Genomic DNA, 26,481 nt, shown 5'->3' with positions numbered 1-26,481 from the left:
ATAACTTGGCAGTGTATAGAAGTAGTTAAGTGAAGGTTAGTAAATAAAAAAAGTGAAAATATCAACACATGGAAGAACACATTTTACTGTACTTCAAAGTTACCAAATATTTGTTTCATCGAATCATTTTAACATGATATAATAATAAGTTGTTTCAAGAAAAACAAAGTAATAAGATAAGTATGTTACAGAAAGCAATAGCAATTCTATTTGTGTTTTATGAGTCACAGAATATTAAAATCACAATGAGATCGTCACATTTTCATCTACAACTATAATACAACTATTATTAACGCATTTTAATAGTCATAATGCAGTCCATTGCTTATTTACAGTAGAGGTTCCATTCTATCATTTTTATTACATTGCTATTTTTTTAGTAGTATTATCTAAATTTCGTAAAATTAATAATAATTTTCAAATAAGTATCTACTATTAATTTAGTTGATTACAACTAGTCTTAGTTATGATTATTCATGAAGATTTACATATTTATGTATTCAATAGTATGATCCTTTGCTGTAATAATACACTGGACTATAATATAACTAGAATTATTAAATTTCAATGTATCAATGGTATAAAAAAAAGAAATAAAAATATAAAAGTCCATATTGTTAATAGAAAATTAGACGTTATTAAAGGCTTTCACTTTTAAAAATTTCAGTGCATTAATGTAAGCATTTGCACATACTAAAGCAAAATTTATGTATGCCATCAATACAATGAAATTTAAATTAGTAAGTTAAAAATTAGTACTTACATATATATTATCCATGACACAGTCATGAGAAAACAACGATAAGGAAGTTTGTAACTTTCTTTGCATATGATTAATTTAAGAGAATGCAACATATAGTTTTAGACAATTATCTAATTTATATTAATTTAATCATCTATGTGAATTTCCGATAACTTTCGATAAATAATAATACAAAAGTTATGCAGAATATAATAACTATATACTATGTATGAATTAATAGAACATTGTTAGAAGAAATATTATCAATAGAAAATCTAATGTTTTTCAATCTTCACTTATGTATTTATCTAAAAATGATATTCTATATTTTTTATAATATACGGATAATAGAAACATTTTCGCGTGAATTTGTACATTAAACCTTGTGAAGCAGGCAGTGAATTGCAGGCAGCATCACTGTGCTATAAAGTTATTTATATCACTCGTATACTGCAGACATAAATACAAATGGACACAATAAGTATGATGGCAAAGCTAATTGCACATTATGTATAATCTATTTCTTAATCTTAAAATATTTATTCTATGAACTGAATCGTGTTGTTTAATTTATGAACGCATTAAAATACATGAGAATAGGCAATTATATAATATATGTTTTAAAATCTGAATATTTGACATATAGTTTGATCAATGATTATAAATATTAAAGTTAAAAGTTAATGCACTTGTTGTATATGCGTATATAGTTTACGATTATACCAATTATTAGATAAATAATGATATTAATTACGTTATCGGAGATAACGAAAAAAGACAGTGCCATCATACATAAAATGCTATTGTCCTCAAGGAGGACTGTGTGGTATCATAAGGGGGAAACTGTGTATGCAGAAACATACAAAGTACAGTAGGCACCATTTTAAACAATGAAAGATTGCAAACAATAGTCGCCTCCAATGTCATTTTCGTTTACGAATTCCACGATCAACAGTTTCTTGTGGTGACAAACGATGAACACGGGGCGGAGGATGAAGATGAGAATGTGACGGAGGATAAGATGAACCTGTTTGATCCCACCAAAATGATGAGTAATCCCATATAGGTAACATAACGGGAGAAATAGGAGGTATTGGAAGAGGATGAATGAATGCAGGATGATTACGTTGTGTCATTACTAATCCATGTCCCTGACTGGCCATATAAGAATTGTATTGAGTGTTATTGTATAGTAGATGGGAGGTGTGAGATGTATTAGCATTATAATGAACAACAGAATTTGGTGGCAATTGGGGTCCTTGATTAGGACCCCAAGCCAGCTGCTAGCATCTTCGGCTATGCCAATGTGTCATATAATCTTGATAGCTTACGGTAACCTTCTCGCTCTGATATCTTGTTAATTTCACACTACGTCTAATATCTGGAGTGACCAAGCCTTTGTAACCACCTTTATGCAACAACGAATCTATCGTTTGTATCTGGTCCCATCCTAAACACAATAAACTGTGCTTTTCAAAATATGTTTGTAGCATAGAATTTTATATTGTGTAGTATAATATAGAACTATAGTCTGTGATAAAAGTATTTACTAAAGGTAATGAAATATAAGTAAATTACAAACCTTGTTCTGTTGCAACATCAGGTAAATAGGTAGCAGTTCGTTTATTACCCTTCTCATTATGGAATTCTATACGAATTCCATGGACACCTACTTCCCAGTCTAAATAATCAACACCATCTTCAAAATGTCTCAGAATTGAAACACTTACATGTAAACGTGGAAGTTCATCCCGTGTGATAGGATTAAATCGTGAATCTTTGAATGCACTTCAAAAAGTTACACATATTATTAAAAATATAAAGCAATATTTTATCTAAATAAAAATATAAAATTTTACCTAGTTGTTGCATATTCTCTAAGTCCAGCATGTAATTGCATTGCATTAAATGTTCCAATGCAACCTCTTAACCTCATATCTTTTCCGATAGTCCATGTTACAAATAACGGGCTATAAAAAAAAATGCATACAGATATATGTTGTTTTTTATATTATTTATAAATAAGGATACTTTTAGGCAAAATATATCATGGTTATATGAATGAAGTTGATAATCTAAGAAAATATATTTTCTTTGCAAGATAAAAACTTGTTTCTGTATAATAATAAACAGAAAAAGTAATAAATAAGTAGAAAATAATTTAAATTTTTACAAAAGATCCTATAGATACATATACATACATATACGCAATAAATGATTTTTATTTTTATGTAAATAGTATCATGAATATAAACAAATAATAAATAATATATTTCGAAAGTGAAAACCAACATTGAACTTTACGTAGGCGATAAATTCTTATAATTAAACTTGTATTTCGTTGTTTGAATGCATCAACATTGTAACAAAGAAACTCAAGGAAGGCGAAGGTACACGAACACAACATTTGAACAGAAAAGAGAGAGCAGCTGATACGCAGGCATATAAGATAAAGATAGCTATATAAGAGAAAGAGACGGTAATATGAAAGAAAGAATAGAAAATTTAAAAAAGTAAAGACAGTGACAGTAAATATTATTACTTACAATGCTTCGTTGCTAAAGTTGGGCGGTTTTGGAGGGTCGAGTTGATGTAATTGGCAATAAAGAACATCGAAGCAAAAGAAGCCCATCTCAGGCTTTACTATTACACTGTTTCTTAGTTGTATGCCATTTTGTAATATCGAACCGTTACAAGGAACACTCGACGAATTGTTCAGCTTTTGCTTTTTCGTTCCACAACAACCTGCAGCCATGTTTTCTTAGTCGATTCCTTGAACGGTCGCTACTACTGCAGATACGATCGGCCCTCAACCTACACGACTTCCATTCTTCTCTCCTGCTGTTGCGGACGCGATCGCGCGCGCGTTCCGCTAGATGTCCTCATACTCGTGGAAACAGCTGTTTCATTATCTGCCATTTGATGAAAGCGCGGCATCGAACAGTGAAATTTGAAAATTGGCGGCAGTATTAGCGGTTACTTTTATCGCCGATACACGTGTGAGAAGTAATAACTTAAAAGTGAAACAAATCGATCGAATAAGAAAAAGATGGACACGGCACGCAACAAGCGAAACACTTTACAATAATAAGTATGTTTAAACAATCATATTCGAATCTTCTGTTGTGCTGCACAATGGAGGTTGCAAATTTCAAACGAAAAATTTAATACATCATCATCGTAATTCTATTGGAGTGTATAAATAGAAGATTATTACATAATTATACTGTATGCAAAAGTAATCGATACATAATCATGATTTGATTTCAATAGCAGATAATTGCTTATTCTTCATATACATGTATATACATGTTTGTATTATTAACGAGCAATTTTATTTCATGATGTTATATAAATTTTGTTCTGTTTTGTATAATGAAACGGTACACGATAGTTAAAGTATCGTTCGTTTTGACAACACGAAAAACACTTGAGAGACATGTGTGAATATAATTACTTGAAGAAGAAACTATGCCGAGGGCACCGACTTTTCTAACCCCTTACCTGGCACCTGCTCACGATGCATCAGAGAAGCTCAAGGCGTGACAGCAGATTCAACCTGGCAACATGTGCATGCTTGTAGTTGTCCGGTATATTGCTAAGTGGCTATATTTTTTGTGACAGCTAACATAGTATACTCATAGTTTATCGCGTAACGGTTGTAAAATTTGTGCCGAGTGTCTAGTGAAATTGCAATCTTCATTTTTTATCTACGGAAGTACACTTTTGAGGTAATCAAAGCATCGAGTCACAGAATTGAGAATTGATCCTTGATTGTATCTGGTATTAAGTGTAATGATACACATAAACATAAATCGTAATCTTAATTTGTTGGTTAAGGAGAAACGTCAAAACGTGAAGAAAAGAAAATAATGTGATATTAAATTCATTATTTATAGCCAATTTTTAAGTTGATGTATTATCATCATTCATTTGAGTACAAAGAAAAACGGAAAACCTGGATGAAAACTAGAATACATTCGAGAAGTTGCGGAGAAACTACAGAATCGTTCGATGATGTTAGTGTAGTAAAAATGGGTAAGGATTTTCTTTCTATATTTACTTCACGTATGTATGTGTCACGTTACATTATTCGAATCTCGCTCGCCGATGGTCATTTCCAATCTTGTCTCTTGAACACGTATATATATATATGTATATGATATACCATGTTTGTATTAACTATGTACAGTTTATACGTGAACACGTTATATAAAATGTGTCATAATACTTTGAACATCTGAAAGTGACTCACTTTACGCAATCTTTACGCGGCGCTCGAGTCAGATTATTTCAAATAGATACGAAACCTCGCACGGATATTCAATGAATGGAAAATTCGAAAGCGCAAACGCTATTGGGCAACTTAAGAAAATCTTGTTTCTTTTCGAATTTAATTAGAAAAAATCGCTATCGGCGTTTCGACCGAAATCTTTCGATTGTTTGATTTATTTTACGCTGCCGTGACTCTTTCTTACAATTATTAATTTGAAAGAATACCCTTTTATCTATTCTCATTTACCTTCCGGAAACGCATCACGATTCATTTCAAGATATTTATAACTGAAATAGGCATCGCTGACATCGCCATCGTACGTTCCAATTTACGCTCCGCAAATTATCCACGCTTCTGTGGCGTTGATGCACGGTCGAAGCGCACCTTAAGCAACGTCGAGTTAATTACAGTGATGAGACAGCTGTAATCGATTCGACATTTTAGTGGCAGGTCGATTCACATATAGCACAAAAATCATGGAGGAATATCGATGAGAAATTGACGATGTATTTATGAAAATATAATCCTCATTTTTGATGGTAGATTGATTTTTGTGGTAGGTTTTCCACATGATATGAGGCCCAGCCATAAATTAACAACGACAAGCTATTTCACTTAGACACACAAAATGCATTTACTAGTTTAATGTAGTTACTGTTGGTGTTGATAATGCACTTGTATGCATCCCACGGACGCGGTTTTACCATTTAGGCTACCAAACAAAAGTTCGACCAGTAACCTACTCAAATCGATTGCGGATAGACGAATCACATTTTGCTCGAAAAAGTGTTTGCCCTATATTATATTTTTTTAATCTCAAATATTTTTTTAAATAAAAGATTCTTTTTATATATTAATGTGAAAATCAATTTGTTTAAAATTAAAGCATTTAAGCATTATTTAAATTTTTAATATATTTGCGTCTCAGAATAAATTCATTATATCGAGAACGAAGATTAGAAAACAATTAAAAAGAATTGAAGGTTGCGCGTGATGCAATCGTCGTGTAAGTAGTTCTTGCGCGTAAGAAAAATCGCATTCCTACGTATAATTGAAGTAAACGTTAAGAAAAGTTGTAAAAATGTACGCGTGCGATTATGTACACATCATAAAGCTTGAACAATGCTCTTCCTGCAGCATTCTTTCCAATGATTGTCTACATTCTTCTTTTCTTGTACCTACACAGCACTTGATTTCACCTTATTCTTAACGCGAGAAATTTTTCGCCATTTGTCCGAAGGAAACAGTGATCGTTCTTCTATAAAAGAATGGTGTCAAAAGTGCTTTTAGTTATTTTTTTCCTCATTTCGTTACATTAAAATGGTCATACTCTAACGAAGATCTTATTCTATTAAAAAAGGTATGATTTAATGCTCTCAAGAAATTATAACGATATCGGATAAATGACACTATGATTGTATGGAAGGTCGGAATTTACGCAATGCAGTTCGGGAATTTCTTCAAGATACTGACGCGTCAACCACGGTTATCTTCGTTTGTCTTTTAAATAGTTACATGCTTATTGGGAAATCCTAGCCTTGAGAAGTCACTATTTGCGATATCGTCCAAGAATTCTCACACGTCTTGCCTTGCCTGTAATTATCATAAATTTGTTTTTATGCAAAAATATATGCATCGTTGAACTCTGTGTGATTTTCCTTCAATCGTCCGCGATTAATTCCTATAGATTACATCTGTAAGATTTCATCTATAAAATATTCAATTGTGTAAAATATCTTCACACAACCCAACCCCAACTTAACTTCAATTAAATTTACGGTAAAGGATCACCTCGAATTTTTTGGTTTGGTACGGTTCTTTACGCTTACGTATTTCTGATGAAAATATGCAAAATAAGATAATGACGGTGACTAGTAATTTTAAAACTATTATCAAGTATCTTGTTTACTACACCTACGCGTAATATCTTATAGCCATTTATCGTTTGCTGAAATAAGATGAATATTAATTTTTTGCTGTAATGAGAATTTAATGATCTTTGTAATGATTAGAAGAGTCTAATACATAATTGAAATGGGAAGTATTGATAAGGAATGAAATATGAATTCTATCAATTGTCCAGGATATGTTTTTAGTAATAAATATGAGAGAACAAATAATACTTCAGCGCGCCTTCAACAACGCTGCAGAGTATTTGCAGCGTTTCAATCCATTTGCAAGCTACTTCGTGCTGTTGAACGTCGAAATATTTCTTAGTCACTGTAGAGCTTTCGCAAGAAGGCGTACAGGTATTACTATATTGCAGTTGCATGTGCATCGATCATTCAGACTCGCTTTTTGTTTATCAGTAGTTCAAAAATTTCCGTTAATAAAACTCTGTCAATATCTTAACCATTTCCAATATATTATTGAGAATATAAATGCTTGAATGTAGTATATGATACATTTTTTTAAATATATAATAATATAATAGTTCAAAGTTACCGTAAGATTCTGATAGAAATATTTTTTAATTTTGATTTAATTATATGTATTAACGAAAAATTTAAGTCTCGTATAACGATCGTAAGCTCAATTTTATCCGTTCTGCTCCTCTTCGTGAGAGTTCGAAGCTAATTGAAATCTTAATGTGAAAGATTAACCAAAGCAACATCACTCGTTAAAAAGTCATTCGCTATGTGTGTTCGAGCGATTCAGTTTACCGGCGAACATTGCATCACAAGAATACATGTGCCGATTGTTTTATGTAAATTAATACACAGAACACTTGAAGCGTATTACTGTTTGAGCTGAGTTGTACAACGTGTACTGTATGAGCCAGTGACTCTTCTGCGGAATTATGCGTTTAGATACACTCAAAGCAATTGCAATAATTGAGGTATACATTGATTGATTTCGTTTCAAATGTAAATCAAGGCAGTATTATTATCTCTATGTTGTCTCGAAAAAGATAAACATATTTAACATAATTGGAACCGCAAATTTGTTGTAAAAATACAGTAGATTGTATCATCAATAAAAATTATTGATCATTTTGATTTGAGCGTGAAAAACTATGTCAAAAAATGGGAAATGTACTTTTTATTAATTTTAGCGTTCATCAATTGCAATTTATGCTAATAACGAGGACTTACATTTCCACTATCATTATTACATTATCGCAGTCACGGAAAATGCCAATCTAAACTGATAAATATTTCGCTAGATCTACTATAGATTAAATAAAGGTTTTTGAACTTTTAACCTGGATGAAAATAGGAGAATCAAGTCGTCAACTTGCAAATCGAATCTGCTCTCATTTCGTGTCTGCCAAACACTCTTCTTTATTCACTTACGGGAATATTGGCACTGCTGTGATCTGTTTGGACTGTATTTTTAATCTATACATATACCGTTTTAGAGAATCAAACTTATTTTTTCTAAAATATAATACTTTGATTTTCAAATAGTACACAATACCGACATTCATGTATGTTCAAGTATCTATATAATTTTAAATGTTTTATATTTATATATAGCTATATACAAACAACATAAACAAGAATTTTTAATACACCTTAATGAAGAAGGAAAAGATATCTATATGACTGTGGTGTTAATAATCCTGACTAGAGATTACAACAATATTGCAATTGTCTAATTTAATACTTTATGGAGCATCTATTATACATATAAGTATTACTATTTGAATAGCTACATCTTATGATACTGTTATTTAAAGAATCTACTAATACAAACATAAATCTTTCTTAGCAGTATTCAAATATTTTTGCTAGCTATCTTAATTCAAAGACGTAAAACATCATATCAACATTTTCCAAACGCTAACAATATTATTGCAATCCTTGCTCTACTTTCGTAAAATTAATGATAAACATTAACAATAGCATTACGTAGAATTGAAATAGTAAGGAACAAAAGAGATATTACGTAATACCAGGTTTCTCCTACAACTAAACTCGAGCCTGAGGTATATACTTGTTCGCTATTGCTTGACATTTTTATATTCTCAGTAGGGTGACAATGATATTCATCGTCGCTTGGTAACACATCTTTTACGATGGCAAAAAAATTTTCTAAGGGACATAGTTCTGTGCAACCAGGAATAGTTTCGATTATAAGCTGTTCGGAAACTCCAGTCCAGTGTAAAACCTAGCAACGAAGTAATAAAAGTAAATATTAATAAATACATTTTTAATGTAAAATTCCGCATTTTATGGACGAAATATTTACCCGAACGTAATAATTCCCTTTCTTATCGCGTAGCGTTTCCAGAATGAGAGTAGCACCGTATGCAGGAACAATGGGTTCGTCCAATTCCAAAGCTCTCGCAACTGCAGCGACGTTCATTTCGTGTGCCGAGAAAAGGAACGCTTTCCTATCGTACGGTTCTAATTTGCCCGCTTTGTACGTCTTAATATCTTCTACCATTTTACGTATTAACAAACCTGTAAAAATAAAGTACAAGAATGATTAACGTATCTTTCGCGTGATATTAACAATGTTTCTCGTAAAAAAATTAGTATCCTTGTACCTCCATTCAAACGTTTCAGCGTTCTTGTGTATGATCTGAGTCTAAAGTCTAGCGCGATTATCTCCTTCATCGGAGTAGGATAAACTGATTTGGTCCATTCTGGCAGAGTCAGGTTTTGAGATGCCTGCAAATCAATGTTTTTCAACTATCTGGTCCTTTCAAAAATCTATATTCAATACATGTACAGTATGAAAGTAACTTCACCTGTTCTTTTAACAAATTATAAAGATAAGTAACAGCGGATGTCGTGTTGATGGCCTTCCCGGTCCTCTGGGTCAAATAATTCATTATAGGTTTATACTTGCTCATTAAATCCCGCGCTTTGCTTTGTCGCAGAAATTTACTGTATTCTTCTCTGTATCTTGAGTCACAAACGATAAAGATACATAATTATTATACTGAAATATCAAGAGCTGTCAGGTGTTCTTACGATCCTACTTTTCACGAATAATTCGCATCTCATAATAAAGATAGACACGAAAAGAATTACCTGGGGCAATGATGCGGAAATAGAAGATTGTCAGTCTCATAAGGCTCGAAGAACGAGAATACCGGAATCCAAGATAGATTCGGATTCCAGGTTTGCTTCTCCGAGGGTGGGAATAATCCAGCTAGAACTAGCTCTAGAGACAACTGAGTTCTTGGGATATGAGTCGATTGGGCATAGATCTTCTCCGGCCAGTAATCTGGCCCGAAATATTGATCGTAACGTTCACGGAGCATTGTCCCAATCCTGTATTCTCGCAGCTTGCCTCGCTGTGTACATAGTTTCACGAAACAATTATCGTTTGTGTTTGCCGGTATGTGTCGTTAATGACTTCGTAATTGCTTCGTAATAGATAATGATTACTTTCTTTATCACTGTCTTGTGGAAATAACGTTGAAACGTTGGAAGAGACGTTTTAGAAAACGTGATCTTACAGAGTTACCGTGCGCCATTAAAAAATTGAGAAGATTAAAAATCAAATATTTTTACATCTTACTATGGTAGAAAAATATGTAGTATGAAATTACACGCGAGAAGAATGACTCAAGCTCGTCCAAAGTTTTGAATAACCACTTGCAAAGACAAAATTCTTTGACCGTACTTTCAAGGATTTCTTGGAACTCGCAAAATGCTTTATTAAACCACACCTTAGTATTGATATGGTATATGAGATTTAGATTCGTATCTAGGTTATAAAGATCTATCAGATGTGATTATATTGAAATGTATAAGGATAATATCATAATCGATATTTATAGTTGTGAACTACGTTATAGATAATATACATTGACTTTTAGTTATTCCATCATTGATTATCAATTATTACATAAATTTTTTACTTACGTTCGTTAAATCCCCATCACCCATTGGATGGTACGAATAGTCGCGATAAGGATCGTTAGGATAGTTTTGATACTCCCGCTGCGGTACCTTATCACCGTGTCGAAACACCTTGAAAAACACATTTTGGCATTAATTTAAAATTACTTTACGCTAATAATAATTCAAAATAATCACCGACTATTTTACACATAACTAGATAAATCACTATGCACTTTCACTTCAAGTTATCTAGGAAAAGAGGTTATATCCGTTTGAAAGATCACAACTATTTGCATACGGTTGTAAAATCTTTCGATGACGAAATGATTATTTACCACGTGTAACAGTTGTAAATCCAAATTACAGTTGACCATGGTGACGAACAAAATAAAGTTAAAAAGAACTACCAAAAGATCGAATAACATGTTTTATTCTGTTAACGCCGGTTGGATAATGATGCAAGGAACGACGGGTACGTCCGGAATGTACAATTTCTCCGCACGATCTACGAAGAAGTATATATTCCTGCTCGTGCTTAACTAAAACAACTCGTTGGGTGGGGGTGGATAAGGAACATAGGCGAACAGGTTTGCAGTTCTCTTGATTTTTATCGTGGGTTCCCCGTTTTTGCTCGTTACGTTGATCCTTTTCCTGCTGCCAACTCGCGATCGTGGTGCTCTTCGAAGGCCAAGTACTTAAGGAATGGGTCTTCTGGCGGGAACTGTTCCTTGTCTAAGTGACTAAAGTTCAATATCATGTCGTCGAGAAAGTTATATGTCATCGCTAAATAAAGATTACTCTCAATTGCCTTGAAGGTATCCTATATAACCATGTGGTTCCTTGCAATCGAATCCTATACTTTGGTACTTTCGTTGACTATTCTCTGTTGCTTGATCTAAGATTGGAACTTCTAAAAAAGGAGCGGAGAAAGTAGGCAAAGATTGAATTTAGTGTTAGGCAATCTGTTTTCGAATATGTAAATAATTAAGAGTATTTTAGGACGTAGCAGACCTTTCTTAATACATCTCAGAGTTGTAAATACTCATACTATAATACATCGGAAAAATTAGAAAATGAGATTTATATATTCAATCTTAATGGCAGTGACCCAACCAGATTAAATTTTTATCTAAACGACATAAAGCATATAATACACTTCTAAATACTGATTGATTCGTAATTTGTTGCATTGTCGTAATTACACGTAGTAACCTGTGAAAGGAGAATGTAATCCATAAAGGGGAAATATATTACATAATTAATTGTAATTTATCAATATGCATATAAAGATTATGAAACACTTTCCTGCTTAATTTAATTTATTCTTCCTGAGAATTTGATATTAAAGTTCCTACATCGTACTAAGAATCTTCCTCTACCTGCTGTTCGAGTTTATTTATTTTTATTTTCTGTTGAGATAGCTTTTTACATAAACAAAAGTATCTGGGATTTACGAGGAAAAAATTTAACAACTTGTAGAAAATTCCAGTATCTAATTGAAGTACTTATAGGACACTCTAAATGTAAAATAAGGACACGAATAAAACTTATCCCTGAAATGAATACTTTTTAGACGAAAAACTAGTCAGTTTTGTGTTTCGTTAATAAATTCGCCAAGATGTTGAGACGTTTATAGCCGCGTTGAAAAAGAAACAAATGACCATTCGTAATCATATACAGGTTGCAGTTTCGTAAGACTTCAATAGTTACCACAAGTGCTCGCTAGTTTATCAAGGATAAGTCAACTTGATTGTTATCGATAACATCTATTTGAATGAAACATAGTTCCAGAGGCTGGTACATTGGCTATTCGTCTCATTGCATTCTCAACCTGGGTGTTATAGATACATACATTCAATTGCAGATACAAATTGTTCTAGGAACTTTGATAGTTTAGACACTATTTCCGAACAGAGAGATCGAAACATTAATACTATCTCTAAACTATCTTTGATGGAGAAAATCCTGAAACGTTTATTTTGTACTTTGTACGTTTTAATACTAATACATGACGATCAATATTAATGATTGTTAACAGATGACCATTAATATAAGTACACATGTAAGGAGGAAATCTCATACGAATTATCATCGGTAGTTGTATATTTATTCATTTTACATGGATATTATTAACTACATAGATTAGTCACATCGCTTTATTTAAGTGCCATCTGACGTCTCACGGAATTTCTGGTTTACCAATTCCGTCACGCTTGTCTATCTAGTTTTTCCTTTTACGATTCGATTCTGGGAATAAAGGAACTTAGTTTATACTGTATGTAGGCGAACCGTACACAAAAAATTTCAACGATAATACGATGATAAAACAATTCGCTTCGAGGAGTTAAAAAAGAAAACGAAGGTTGCAGCTTTATTCGATGTATATTATACCTCAAAGAAAATAACTCAATTGTACCGTAAGAGACGTTAACTCAATTTCTACAAAGTCGACATTCGTATTTTTACTGTGTAAAGGATCGTAAATACAAATAATTTCCATCACTTTTTTAAATGTATACTATGATTCACGTACATCGTGATGATATCGACTTCCTCTTAATGGCTTCTGTTAATGAATGGTTTTGTTTAATCACCGTCATATTGCACGTATACACTGATAGAGCGGACAAAAAACAGTGAGTTGACATTATATGAGTATTCGGAAGGGAAACATTAATTATCCGCGGTTTAATTTAAACAGAACTCGTTCGACATCTTTCATTCTATGTAAAACGTTGTAGAAAATATAACGAGATTATAAGCAAGATATAAACTATTTATGGACAATGGATTTTACACTCCACTTCAACTTTATTTAATCGAAAATCGCCGATCTCGGTTCAAGTACGATGCGGTATAGGTTACATCTTTTTTTAAATCTTCGTCGCATTAAAATAATTCCTTACTGTATATGCTTCTGAATATTTTGTTTTTATCCCGTAACACCTTATCGTATCACCGAATATTATGCCTTCGTTCAGAATTTTGATGGGAGATCCCCTTTCAAACTGTTCAATTTTCAATACTAAATATCGAAAAACATTGTTACTAAATTCTAAATAACTGTGATGGATTTCCTGTTTAAGATACAATGATGATTTAACATCGAACGTGTAGTTTATTCATTTTTTTCGTTTGAAGAACGTGAAACAAGTAACAATGACAGATCGCTCTTCATATAAGCGGAGTGTATCGTACCTGTTCTTACGGTGTTGATGTGCAATGATACACGTCATGAGAACGTAGGCGAAGAAAAATTATCGCAATAATGCATCATAGATAGAACAAATTGTGGGCGTGTCCTGAATAAAATTTATCGATACACATCTCTGTTTTATTGCAGACATGCATATTAAAGGGTTGAAAAAATGAGATAACCTGATCTTGAAAGACCATAATGTCTAACAACCACGCGCTGTATCCTTAATAAATTTTTAAAAAGATCCTCCCTGCCATGAGGGTCGACATCATTCGTTTCTTTTTGCATAGCGAATCCTTACTGTGTGAAAAGGATTCATAAAATTTTATGTAAAGAAAATAACGACGCGGGTATGTGTATTAAAACTGAACTCACCGGTATTCCTTCTCGCAATCACGTGTGTATGTATTCGCCCGGTTTTATGTATCTCGAGCCTGACGTAGCAAGATTATTGCTAAATTTATGAAGTCTTCATAAAAACGCGGGCGTGAATAGATGGTTAATAGTATTTGTTTCTCGGTACCTTTTACGCGGTATAAGTTAAACGACACGTACCATATAAAACTTTAATGATGCACTTTTTAATTTATAAAAAGAAATGGATAGCGCAATTTAAATAAGTACTTGTCACGTGATAAGCGGATTCGGTTTTTTAAATTTAATATGCGATTCTTAATAAGATCCACTTCTGAAAATCGGGTCATTCACGCGAGATATATGCATTTTTTTATGACGTATGTATTTATAAATAAGTTGCATTTCGCGATTATGGTGACAAGAGATAGGGAATAGATTGTATTTATTTTAATCAGTTTTAATTTCGCATGTCATTACGTCGAAAAGTGGTTCTGCGAAGTTGATGAAATATAGCATTCATCTGGGAAATATATATTTCAAACAGCTATCGTTGCTTAACTCTGTACGTTTGTTGATCTCGAGATATCGTGTATCTCGTCACGTTATGCAAAAAGCTCCGTTAGATTATAACTATCCATTGCAAGTTGACGTTCGACATTATCCGGTTCTTCTCTCTCTTCCTCTCTTTCTCCCTCTATTTCGCAATTCGTTCTAGTCACGTTCGTTTTTTTTTCTCTTCTTGAAAATCCATTTCAACGACTGGATTTTTTATCCTTCGAAGCATCTCTGGACCGACGCGATGTATCGGCTATTCGATTCCATGTTCAAGGCTATGGTAACCTTGAGTCGGATCTTTCCGTACAACTATCGTCACATTCCTACACACGCTAGATACGCAAGCATGGTTTGAATTCTTCGTACGATTTGGTCAGTTTATTTTGTGAAATTAATTTCCCTTTGATTCATTTTTATTATCTGTTTTCGTATCGGCGTGTTGCAATTTTAAAATATAAATTTCGTACTTACCTTTTTTAAGAAGATTCAAGGATACTCTGAGCTATATAATTATGCGGAATGAATTATATTAACGTTTGTTTAATCATGCAAGAGAACGTATAATTTAACCGGATCTTAAACGTGTAAATTCTTAATCTAACATGCTTGCATCTCTGAACGAGTACAAAAGTGTGAGTAGAACAGAAGAAAAAATTATTAAAATACCAGATACGCAATATGTTACAATCCTTTGAAACATAAAATCCACATATATCATGTTCCTGTCGTAAAAATTGAACAGCCTTCGCTGTAATACGATAATCGCTTTTATCACTTCTGACTATAACTTTAAAAATTATATGTTAAAATATGATGCTGCGTAATCAAGATAGTAAAGTATTTACCTTTAATTAACAATTTGAATACGTAGACATATATCAACGCTGTTTCATGAAAATGGTTTACATTCTTCCAACTATTTCAGATCGGAATTAACAAATGACTTAAATTTCATAAGTTTAATTTTTTCTTAAATATTCATCGTGTGATTACATTGCTATAGTCTAAAGATTGAAAACAGATAATATGTAAGCGATAGAATCAGTTCATAGAGTGATTAAAGACAATGACGTGTTACTTATAGCTTTGCGAATAATGCTCATTAATTTACCATTCTTACGATTCAGAAGTCTCAATTTCATCAATATTTTATAATATGTCTAACGATTGGTGAAATATCCTTAGATCGTTTCAATATTTAACGCTATCGTTCACATCGAGGTTTACACTGATACCCGAAATTGCATTCAAGGATATATTGTACATGTACATGAATTTTAATCTGACTACAGACACAAGTTCACCGTTTGTATGAGATACATGGAGAAACTCCCACTATTACGTACAGAATTAATAATGGATGCAGACTGCAAGGCAACAGAGTCACAAATTAGGCGAGCCTCTTATCGTAAATGTACAGCCACGTATGTCGCTTTTATAATCCACAATCACTCACGCATTATAATTTTTAATAAGCAAAGTAACATTGAGCGAGAAATACATTTGCCTTTATTAAATAGTATAACCTGATTAAAATGCAGATATACCAAGACACATTTTGCTCGAGTGAGTTTACGAGAACTACAAGTTTGTTGTAACATCGCCCAAGCTGTTGTATCGTTGATCGTTAATGTTTTTCGCAATTTAGATTGGCAGAATATGATTCTGCAAATATTTTTGTACGCTGCTTGGCTTGTCAAATATCGAAATGTAGAAACGCGGGGAAAAAGAGCGGAAGGACACCTCGATAGAACTGCATCGTTGTTAGATACTGCAACTGCAGTTGCCGTTGTAGTCTGACTGCAGACTGAGAAGAGAAATCCGATATTGTGGAATTGAATAACGTATCGACAGACGTCGTAGGGTGCGAAGGCACGTTCTGGAACAACTTCCTCCTGCAGAAACGACAGTAGATCTGCGGGAAATCGATCGAGTTGATTCGACCGCTTTGGCACCGAATCCTTAATGTAATTCTTCAATTTTCGTTCCTTCCTTTTTAGTATCTCTTCATCTACAACTCTCATTCGTTTCGAAGGAGAAAGTTTTTCGAAACCTGTAATACTAGCATAAGCATCACGGTGAAATTACTGATAGATCTAAGCGAAGGAGAGAAAGGCGTGAAAATTATTGAAATATTTTAAACTACGTTTATTATCTGTGTATGTTGATAATAAGAAATAATCAAAATATAAAACGTAGCCAGCATCGCGGATAAACAAAGGGACGTACTACTTGAAGAAATATGGGGAGTGATAAATGATTAAAATTATAAGAGCATATACAGATGCGTATCAAAATCATTATCGTACTTTTATGAAAAAGTGATATAAAATTGTGTATTTGTAACTTTTATCTGAGGATAAGATAGATATACGCGAATGATATAGGTCACCGGAAGTTCGGGTAAATTACCCAGCATACAAACGAGCTTATGTTCCAGGACACGAACGAAGTTAGACCTTGGACTAGTAACCCACATAATGCACACTGAGCTAACACCACCGTCCTTCGAATATCGATAATGCCCGCACACTTCCCCCAGTATTCTTTATCCTTCAAATTTTGTCGATTTACAGTTTATATTTTTACAATAGGGTGACCTACCAGGATAATATTTATCTTATAATACACGAGATATCCTAAATTTTGTACTCGAAAACATTTTTTTATTGACACATATTAGATAGGAAGCACTGGAATGAATATGCATAGGAAAATTCGTTACATTAAATGTATCCTTTTGCGAGATACCAACATACATCCTATAAAATGACACGAATTTCATAGCGGATGATCTTTAGAGTCGCATGAATTCGTACTTTATGACACGTGGTTTGTCCTATTAACTACAAACGCGTGTACTGGAAACTTTTGATCGTGATATCGTAAGAATCATCCTGGACGACTTTAAAATCGTAGAACACCGAATCCCTGACTTCGAAATGGAGGAACACGCCTTGAATTTTACCAAGATCACAAGACTATGAACTCTGTGACCCTACGATTATAGGTTTCGGCCTCAGTCCTCCTGAAGGCCATAAAACAATGACATCCCTGACCCAGGATGCAAAGCCCGCGTCTAAAATATCCTGTGTTCGTAGAACTCTAAGGCTGCTGCAAGATCTGGTATAATTGTAAATTATAAACACCGAGACTCTGAGAGTTATCTTGAATTACTTCACAATCGTAGTATCCGATCTTAGGCTCCACCTGTACCAGTTCAGAATCGTTAGGTTACTCTCAGACACTGCTGAATTCTCGAATCTAGCTTAGAACTGTAAAGCATAGTTTGGATAATTTCTGAATTCTTAGATCCATTCTAGAGTTGTGTAGAGGTATAAGAAATTCTGTGGATAACTTGGATCTTTGAATCCCTTCTAAGATTAGTCTAATTGAAATTGAAAGATATGTCATGGACCACCTCTGGATCTTCGGATCTACGCTGAACCAATTCATTATTAGATATGCTTAGACTACTCTTAGGTTTTTGGATTCTTTAGATTACTGTCGAATTCTTTGATTCAGCTTACATAACTCTACCAGTAAGAAATACACACTGGACCACTCTTGGAACCTTAAATCCATCCGAGATCAGCTCGGACGATCCCGAGTACAGGAGTCGAGATCCCACGATTCAGGTAGTTTGGCGCAGTTCCTATTACATGGGCGCCAATGTTATTACTCTGGTCATGTCCAATAATTTTAGGATATTTAGAGCTATTTTTATCCTTCAAATTTCTCTTATATATATGTATGTATTAGTAATGAATTAAAGAATAAATAACATTTTTAATCTTTTTAATCTTTAATTTAATTAATCTTTAATTTAATCTTTAATCTTCAATCTTCCAGGTTGAAGGTGACATTCATTATTCCATAAAAATAGTTGGAGCTGACAGTTTTATCACAAGACTTTTTTATGGTCTCAACATTTTTACTTTGTGGTGGAACGGACAAGGATGAAGGTGAGTTCTTTGTTGTTGGATGGTTATTTACGTTGACATAAATGTAGAAATATTTTATTTACTTCTAGAATTTTGTTTACGCAGAGCTTTATGTATTTAATCATCCTTATTTATATACATAGTTCTTTGGCTAATTAGGTATAAAGTATTAGAATCTTTAATCTTTCTTATGTATATGCGGTATATCAGACAGCTGTGTTTATTTTTACTTTTTTCTTTTGTACATTGAATTTTTTTTCACGCTCCGTTAAATCGAACCTCCTAGTTATTTCTCAATTGAGTCCGAGGACCTAGTGGAGCGTGTCACATCCAGCAGGCTGAATTCTATTAACACTGGTGCATTCAGTCTCGATTCCAGGTTAAATAGAGTTTATTTTATAAGAAACGGGGACATGTACACACTAACGTGTAATCCACGCGTAGATAGTAGGCAGACAGATCGATTGTCTATTTATGCTTAAAACTATTTCCTGTTAGGATTAAAGTAGCGAATTGATGATATCGTAAAATTGTAGCAGAAAAAGTTCAGTTTTGTAAATAGAGATTCATACCAAAATGCAAGAAATTTAGCAATATCTCAATCTATCGTAAATGATTTTCCTTTCCAAATATGTTTCGAATTATGTTATAATTATTTTTGTATTATTCATAGATAACTCTAATTGTATTTCGAACAATATCTTCCGATACTATTATATTTGTGTAGCTGATATACATATTCGAGGTTCTCTCGAAATGCATACGTTGGTAGCGTTATTTTTATTCATTTTTGGTAGCCTAGAAATTGACATGAAAGGCGATCGTTCAAAAATTGATGAAACCACAGTATCTTGAACAGTAAATTCAATGTTCATGAACGTGAGCAAGGAAGTGTTCGATAATGGCAGCAGCGAAAACTGTCGAAAGGAATTGAAGAAGACGGCGAACGACTTTTCTCTGAATCGTTGAAAAATGATAGCGTACGTTTTTATTGCTTTAGGGGAGATCTTACCTCGAGAAATATCATGGTTTGTAATAGCTCTCCCACTTTGATACTTCGTTTTATCTCAATAATTAATGGTAGCAGAGACAGTAAATGAATTTTGAAGCTACATTGGGAATTTTCATTTCTCGCAGCTGTCTGTTAATGAAGTTTTGCAATGTCACTATAATTATTTTAAATTCGATGAGAAGGAATATTGGGGGAATTTGAATGTACCGAGGAAGGGTCACTGAGCTATTACCTTCATATTAATATTCTTTTTTGGGAAACTTCTTTCCGTCACGCGGGCAAATGTTACACGAAAGCTTAAAGGAAAGTCGAGGAAGTTTCCTTGTAAATTGATTGGGAATTGCATGAAAACTACACCGCCGTAATTGAAATCTCTGAAATCAAAATTATTAATAAGGACGTCCCTCGTTAACTCTTCTCTCTCTCTCTCTCTCTCTCTCTCTCTCTCTCTCTCTCTCTTTCTCTCTCTCGGTGTAGTGTATAGAGGATGTGCATGATCGAAATTGAATAATTGCTAATAATAATTAAATTCTCTCCTCTACTGTATAGAGCTTCAGTATAAATTATCGAGCGAGTTCACCAAGACGTAATTTCGATTTAAATTCAGTATAATTTCAGAAAAGCTCATGGAATTGATTAATCACACGAGATTGATGGGTTATTACGTAACTCATTCTAATAATGGGCCGGAGTAAGTCGATCGAACTTTGCATGACAACTGAATGAAAAGGGAATCGTGGTCATTAAGCACAGTTGATAGTTCTTTAGGAGTTAATCGTCATAAACACAACTATCCGATACTCTAAAGTATCCTTCGTGAAAATTTACCTTGCGTTCATGATACTACGAAGATGGTCTGCGTCGTTTGTAAGTGATTTAGGGAAAAGCTGAAATATAATTCCCACTCGTCTACGTATGTATACATATTCCAAAATTAGGTCTTTCGATATACAATAGATAAATCCAACTGTGTCAAAGTAAATTGTTAATATAAAACATTGTAGTCCTGGTATGTTAAAAAGTAGATTACATATATTTGTTTCTATTTAAAAAGTTAGAAACATATCATGGATATAATGAGCTTGTTTGGAAAACACTTGAAACAGCTCCGGGATTATACTGAAACATGTTTCACGAATTTATGAAATATGTAACGGTATATAAATAAAACATGAGAATAATTTATTTATGTCGATTTTGGTGTTACAAGTTGACGCATATTTACTGGAAATTTAAATAGACCCTTCTCTCGATAAAAATTAACGAAAGAATAAGTGGAAAGATATAAACATTGAGTGACTTCTCAATTTATCGATATATTACAATAAACTTCCCTTCATTTGACTAATAAAAATTCTTTCATGTATAAATCGTACTCGTGAATCACGATGAATTACAATGTATAACGGAGAAAGGAAATTTTACTTTATAAATAAGAAAGAAGTACAATATTTATTCTTTTCTTTATATGCATACGTACATACAATAACAAATAGAAAGTTTAAAGTTAGAAAATTCAATATCTAAAAAGAGGATCAATGAGTGAAAAGGTCCGCGCGACATCTTTTATTGTCTGACTGTCAAGGCCCAAGCACCGTTAGACAAACCTAAGGCCCCACCATAAACCAAGTCTCATTAGCCTGCAGGAACTTTGTATCCTGCAATTATTTTCGGTTTATAGCTGGTACTTAAAACAGTCCTTAGGTCTATTGAACGTTCTTAAAGATTACGGATAAAGCTGGTAGTTATAACGGGAAAAACTGGTAATTATATGATAGGGAAAATCAGGCATTTATAGAATAGAAATGTCTAGATTTTCCCACGAGTCATGCCGGTAGGGTGCTTACATCTCCCATCTTCAATCGTTAACGTCTTAACCAATGGGTAGCGCAGATCCTTGTTCTCACCTTTCCTAACGAAAAGTATGAACAACGAATCAGCTTCCTTCGTTCAAATGGGACGCCCATACCGAGCTTTCCTCCGTAATCACATCAGAACGAACCTCAGAGTTTCTTATAGCTCCGACTAGAGAGTTTTCTATAGCTCCGACGTATAATTCATCCAGTTCATACGGCTCTCACGGTGCCTAGAGTTCCCATAGCTCTCACAGTCAGTCAGTCACGCAAGGGAATCCAGTCAGTTCAGTCAGTCAGTCTTTTCCAGTCAGTCAGTCAGTTAATTCAAGTCACTCAAGTCACACAGTCGAAGTCAAGCAGTCGACGTCTATTCATTCGGTCATTCGGTTGAGTCTGCTGATTCGATTCAGTCAAAGTCGGATCTGATCAATCGCTACGTCTACTACGACCCAAGAGCCTTCATCTAACAGATTGGCAGTCAGAATCTGAGCAAGATCAAGGCAATCTTCATACTCAACGACGTTACTAGTGTGTGTGATTATACGAAGTTGTTGGAAAATATATAAGTTATAACACTGTTAATCACGGAGTTATATCATTTCAACCACCCCTATTGTCTTAACGGAAATCAGGGGATCGATCTACTCGCGGCGTCGATTATTATAATCGTAACGGGAATTTACGACTCCCGTTGACGTATTTCCTCGCGATTGCGTCTCCCCGCGATTGGTCGAATTTACAGTCAATCTATGTACCGATAAATATAAGTAATCGTGAATACTGATCGAAAAGCTCGGTATTATAAATAGATACTATTCTAAAAATTGACGTTACTATATACGAGAACTCAATATATATTTCGTCCAGTGACCCGACTCTTCTTGGTTCTTACGTAGTTTTAAGAGATATTTCAGATTAGTTCGAAGTTAGTCCTTCAAGAACAAACGGCCATTTCTCAAACTACAAGAGGGATTTTACGATTTTAGAAAAGATTTCAGAACCCCTTATGTTTCTGACTTTTATATCTTTATATACGGACTATACTTTACAAATCAGGTACGAATCAGTTGCAAATATTTAAAAGGAAATATCATTAATGTTGGAATTAGTACCTTCTTGGAGTCTTTGCAACAAATTCACATTTGAGAAAATAGATTAAATCGAATGTGTAAGTTAGCAAAGAATTAGCATATCATAGTATACTATAGAAGTATTAGAAGTCCGAAATTGAATTTTGATGATATAGATAACTTCACGTGAAAACTGGTTTAAAATTGATGTCTCTTATTTTAATTGCGTAAAATATTCAAGCGACCCGCCAAAATATTCAAATTAACGTCATGAGAAATGTGGATGTCACAGAATGTCGAATGTACAAGTACACCTATTATTATCATATGTACAAATATACATATATTTGTTGCTGAGGTGTATATATACATAAGTATATACCTTTCGTAGTGATTCGTCTATGGTTGTCTCGCTTTAAACAGCTTGAAGAAAGATTTTCATGGGATTTACAGTTTTCTGAATTTATCTGAATGGCCTTTGTACTCGTCCTTATCTCTATTTCCTGGTCTCCTCCGAAGAATATCCTTTTATCTTTTTACTTCAAAAAATGTTTCCTATCGCGATACTTCACAAGGTTTTGCTCGCCAGAATGCTTTTTATGAATCGCTATGGACACATGTATATACATATATGTATCACAGTGTATGTTGTTTGTATTCTCGCTTGCGCAGTTGTACCTTAACAAAAATTCTGTACGTTACACCAGCGATAAAAGAAAATTGCACACGTTAGGTGGTTCAATTATCTCAACGATACGTGAAACCGTGTAATTTTTAATTCGAACACTTCAAACGAAATTACATCGTGATAAAAACAAAATATTTATTTGCGCGGAGATTGCATTATTTCATTTTTAGTTGTCAGATTCAACAATTGGGGTTTTAAGAGCATCAAGAACGAAATTGCAGACCCTTTGCGGAGATTGTTTAATTCTGAGAACCCTATCTCATTAAGGTCATCCTTTTGGGCACAGATTTAATTAATTCCTGTGAGTTCTTGGTTGAGGTCGCAATGAAAAATTAAATTTCAACCATTTCCTTCTAGAGAACCTTTTCTATCGTTGCACGATACAGTTGTAAACTAATTAGATTCTTCTCAATCAATATGATACAAACGATTTATTAAATTGAACGAATGATTCGAACTTTTCGTAAAGCGTGTCATCGTTACACGTTTTACATACATATCTAGTTACAAAGCTCTTATCCGATATACATCTTTTAATTACATCGAGATAGTATCCGTCAGCATGCAGTAGTAAATTATTTCAAGTTGCCTTTTTTCATGTACAAAATCACTATAAAATTCTTTTCTTCGCTTTTCTCATTTCCAAGATCACCCATTATCGCGAGAAACTCGCTAGCGTAAGCGTTACTTCCTTTATTGCCAGGCCGCAGATTGAGTAGCACTACTAGCATCAAGTAGAATCATCCGTCCACAATTGGCCACCAGCATTCGAAGGCTAAGTTATTGATTCTGAATTGTTTAATCTCTAATTTTCTTTCAGAGAACAACTAAGTCTATTAATTGCGTATAAAATTTATATTACGATCTTTTAAACTATAAAATATAATTTATATCCTAAATACATGAATTTCAAGTATCTTTATTGTATGTGTATCGTCATAGTTGGTAATTATTTTAATGATTTTTAACTAATATTATTATATGTACTTATCAGTTTACAAGATGTTCAGAAGGAAATATTCAAACTTTATCAAGATCGTAATCTTCAGGCTTCTTCCGAGATATCTTGTTGATGCTAAAGTTCGTCGACGCCACGTGGGTGTCAAAGTGCAAACTACCTTCTAGTATATCTTCTAGCACGTTTAACGAGTCTTCAAAACGGAAGCTCGTCCTTCTTGTCTACCAATACTTGTACAATATATTCTATCTTCAATAATCGTCGAAGTTTCGTTCTTCCATCGAAACTTCGTTGTCTTCGTTAAGTTAGCATAATCAGAATTATTTTCACCTATCATGGGCGTACATGCTGTAAGATATATGTAGATGTAATGTCGAAAGAGACTTCTGAATCTCTTCATAAAATTTGAAAGATAAATAATGAATTACGAAGTAAGATACAAGTTAAATACTGCACCACGTTGTGTAGAGAACAGTTGTTTCTTCGTTTCTTTTTAATCATAAATTATCGTAAAATCTTAGCCTTCGATTCAGCGTCAGTGCTTCGGAAAGATGGTAATTTCACAAAAATTATAAACATTTATCGCTAATACTTTATATTTTGTGTTTAAACTAGTATAAATAATTCCTTAATATAAAATGTCACACTTGAAAAGGTTGTGTCACACATCGGGTTTTTCTATTTGCGTCGATCGTTTCACAATTAAGAGATTCGTTCAGTCTTATCTTATGCATCGATTCCATCTAACGAACGCAAACATCTTCCAGGCGTCGAAGTAGATTCCTGGCTCGTTCGTTAGCGAGAATGCCGACTGTTGGCCATTCCTGGCTTTGTAAAAGTCACTGACAAACGAGAGGATAGGGAAACGAATAAAAGATCGTATAATATGAAAGTGGAAGACTTCATTTCTCATGTTCTTTCCTGAAATCTTCCCACAAAATCATGCATTCTATCGCAGGGCCGTTCCTTCCTTTTGGATAAGAATGTCTTCTTTTGAGCCATGTTTTTCTGAAGAAAGTTCTCTCATTTTCCACTGAACTCATTGTTGCTAGGTTGACTTCGTCTATAGAGAAGAATTAGGAACGTTTGAAAATTTTTTAATGTAAGAAAAGCGATAAAAACGCGGAATGAATTTTATCCATAAAAGATACCTCGATGACGTCCTCTGGCAAAAAACTGAGGATGTTTGTTTTGCATTGACAAACCCGCGGCTAGGTAATTAATAAGTCGAATGCGGAACAAATTTAAGACCTTGGATGACTGAAAGCATATTCCCCGTTTATTGCAAACAAAAGAATGTAACCCCTTCATAAAGTCGCTAGGAGATTCCGGGTTCCGCAGTAACCAGGCCATGGAAGAAAGATCAACAGAAATGCGATCAATAAAAGAGTTGGAGAACACATAAAGGAATTTGAAAAGCAATTTTCGTCCTATTTTACAGCAGTATATTACATCTTAAGTGGGACGAAGGGACAGGACAAACAAAAATGGTAACGACAATCCTGATAGTGCTATCTAACAATCGCTGATATTCACAATGGTGAAGATTATAGCTTATAGCTAAAAGTATAGATTATAGCTAAAAAAACAAGTAAAATAAAGCGAAATAGTTCGCTTAAGCTGTAATTAAGTGAAGTAGAACAAAAGGGAAAAGAAAAAGTACGAGAATTCCATGTAAAAAAGTCAAAAGCGACCGATGACAATAGATTACTAAATCAATGGGCCCGATAGTCAAGAAAGAGAGGCTGCATAGATACCGTTATTGGGGAAACTTCGTCCATTTTTCTTGGTGGAAAAAAGACTGACTGGTGGAGGAATAAAAAGGAAAGCTGAAAGAAAAACAGGTGGGCAGGTGAGAATCAGAAGGGGTTAAAGTAGCAAGCAACGATGTTAGAGCTATCCAGTAGACGTCGACGGTCTATGTGCTCCGGGCGCGGAGGCTGCGCGGAAAAATCGATAGCCAACGCCAACCGACGGCGTCGTCGTCGACGGTAGCTGTGGTGGCGGCGGTAGTGGTAGT

General features: G+C 33.9%; 3 protein-coding genes across 3 annotated transcripts in view; 1 reads left to right on the top strand and 2 right to left on the bottom strand.

The window, feature by feature from the left end:
• Positions 1 to 59: 59 nt before the first annotated feature.
• On the bottom strand, positions 60 to 3,611 carry LOC126921480 (nuclear protein AMMECR1-like). The gene is made up of 4 exons (XM_050733143.1): positions 3,289 to 3,611; positions 2,602 to 2,712; positions 2,325 to 2,530; positions 60 to 2,192 (listed from the first exon to the last, which is right to left on the bottom strand). The coding sequence occupies exons 1-4, from the start codon at positions 3,495 to 3,497 to the stop codon at positions 2,026 to 2,028; spliced, it is 693 nt and encodes a 230-aa protein (XP_050589100.1). The 5' UTR covers positions 3,498 to 3,611; the 3' UTR covers positions 60 to 2,025.
• Positions 3,612 to 4,300: 689 nt separating this feature from the next.
• The window catches only part of LOC126921457 (serine-rich adhesin for platelets), a 134,435-nt gene continuing 112,254 nt past the window's right edge, over positions 4,301 to 26,481 (top strand). The window contains exons 1-3 of the mRNA XM_050733071.1: positions 4,301 to 4,473; positions 4,642 to 4,780; positions 18,786 to 18,898. Of these exons, the coding sequence (XP_050589028.1) occupies positions 18,853 to 18,898 (46 nt within the window). The 5' untranslated portion in view covers positions 4,301 to 4,473; positions 4,642 to 4,780; positions 18,786 to 18,852. The remainder of the gene's footprint in view (positions 4,474 to 4,641; positions 4,781 to 18,785; positions 18,899 to 26,481) is intronic.
• LOC126921472 (venom acid phosphatase Acph-1-like) lies at positions 8,043 to 11,404 on the bottom strand. Its single transcript, XM_050733132.1, has 7 exons — positions 11,158 to 11,404; positions 10,844 to 10,951; positions 10,004 to 10,269; positions 9,718 to 9,874; positions 9,514 to 9,637; positions 9,213 to 9,427; positions 8,043 to 9,131 (listed from the first exon to the last, which is right to left on the bottom strand). The coding sequence occupies exons 1-7, from the start codon at positions 11,245 to 11,247 to the stop codon at positions 8,844 to 8,846; spliced, it is 1,248 nt and encodes a 415-aa protein (XP_050589089.1). The 5' UTR covers positions 11,248 to 11,404; the 3' UTR covers positions 8,043 to 8,843.

Source organism: Bombus affinis, chromosome 10 (genome assembly GCF_024516045.1).
Source record: "Bombus affinis isolate iyBomAffi1 chromosome 10, iyBomAffi1.2, whole genome shotgun sequence".
Taxonomy (NCBI): Eukaryota; Metazoa; Arthropoda; class Insecta; order Hymenoptera; family Apidae; genus Bombus; species Bombus affinis.
This window is presented reverse-complemented; position numbering and strand designations above follow the sequence as displayed.

Excerpts from the sequence above, each read along its gene's own strand:
- LOC126921472 (XM_050733132.1), bottom strand. The coding sequence starts at position 11,247 with ATGTTATTCGATCTTTTGGTAGTTCTTTTTAACTTTATTTTGTTCGTC. Across the intron at positions 10,270-10,843 it reads GTGATGGGGATTTAACGAAC|CGAGGCAAGCTGCGAGAATA; the intron begins GTAAGTAAAAAA and ends CTATGTACACAG. Across the intron at positions 9,875-10,003 it reads TTTCCGCATCATTGCCCCAG|ATACAGAGAAGAATACAGTA; the intron begins GTAATTCTTTTC and ends TTGTGACTCAAG.
- LOC126921480 (XM_050733143.1), bottom strand. The coding sequence starts at position 3,497 with ATGGCTGCAGGTTGTTGTGGAACGAAAAAGCAAAAGCTGAACAATTCG. Across the intron at positions 2,531-2,601 it reads AGAGAATATGCAACAACTAG|TGCATTCAAAGATTCACGAT; the intron begins GTAAAATTTTAT and ends AACTTTTTGAAG. Across the intron at positions 2,193-2,324 it reads TGATGTTGCAACAGAACAAG|GATGGGACCAGATACAAACG; the intron begins GTTTGTAATTTA and ends TATTGTGTTTAG.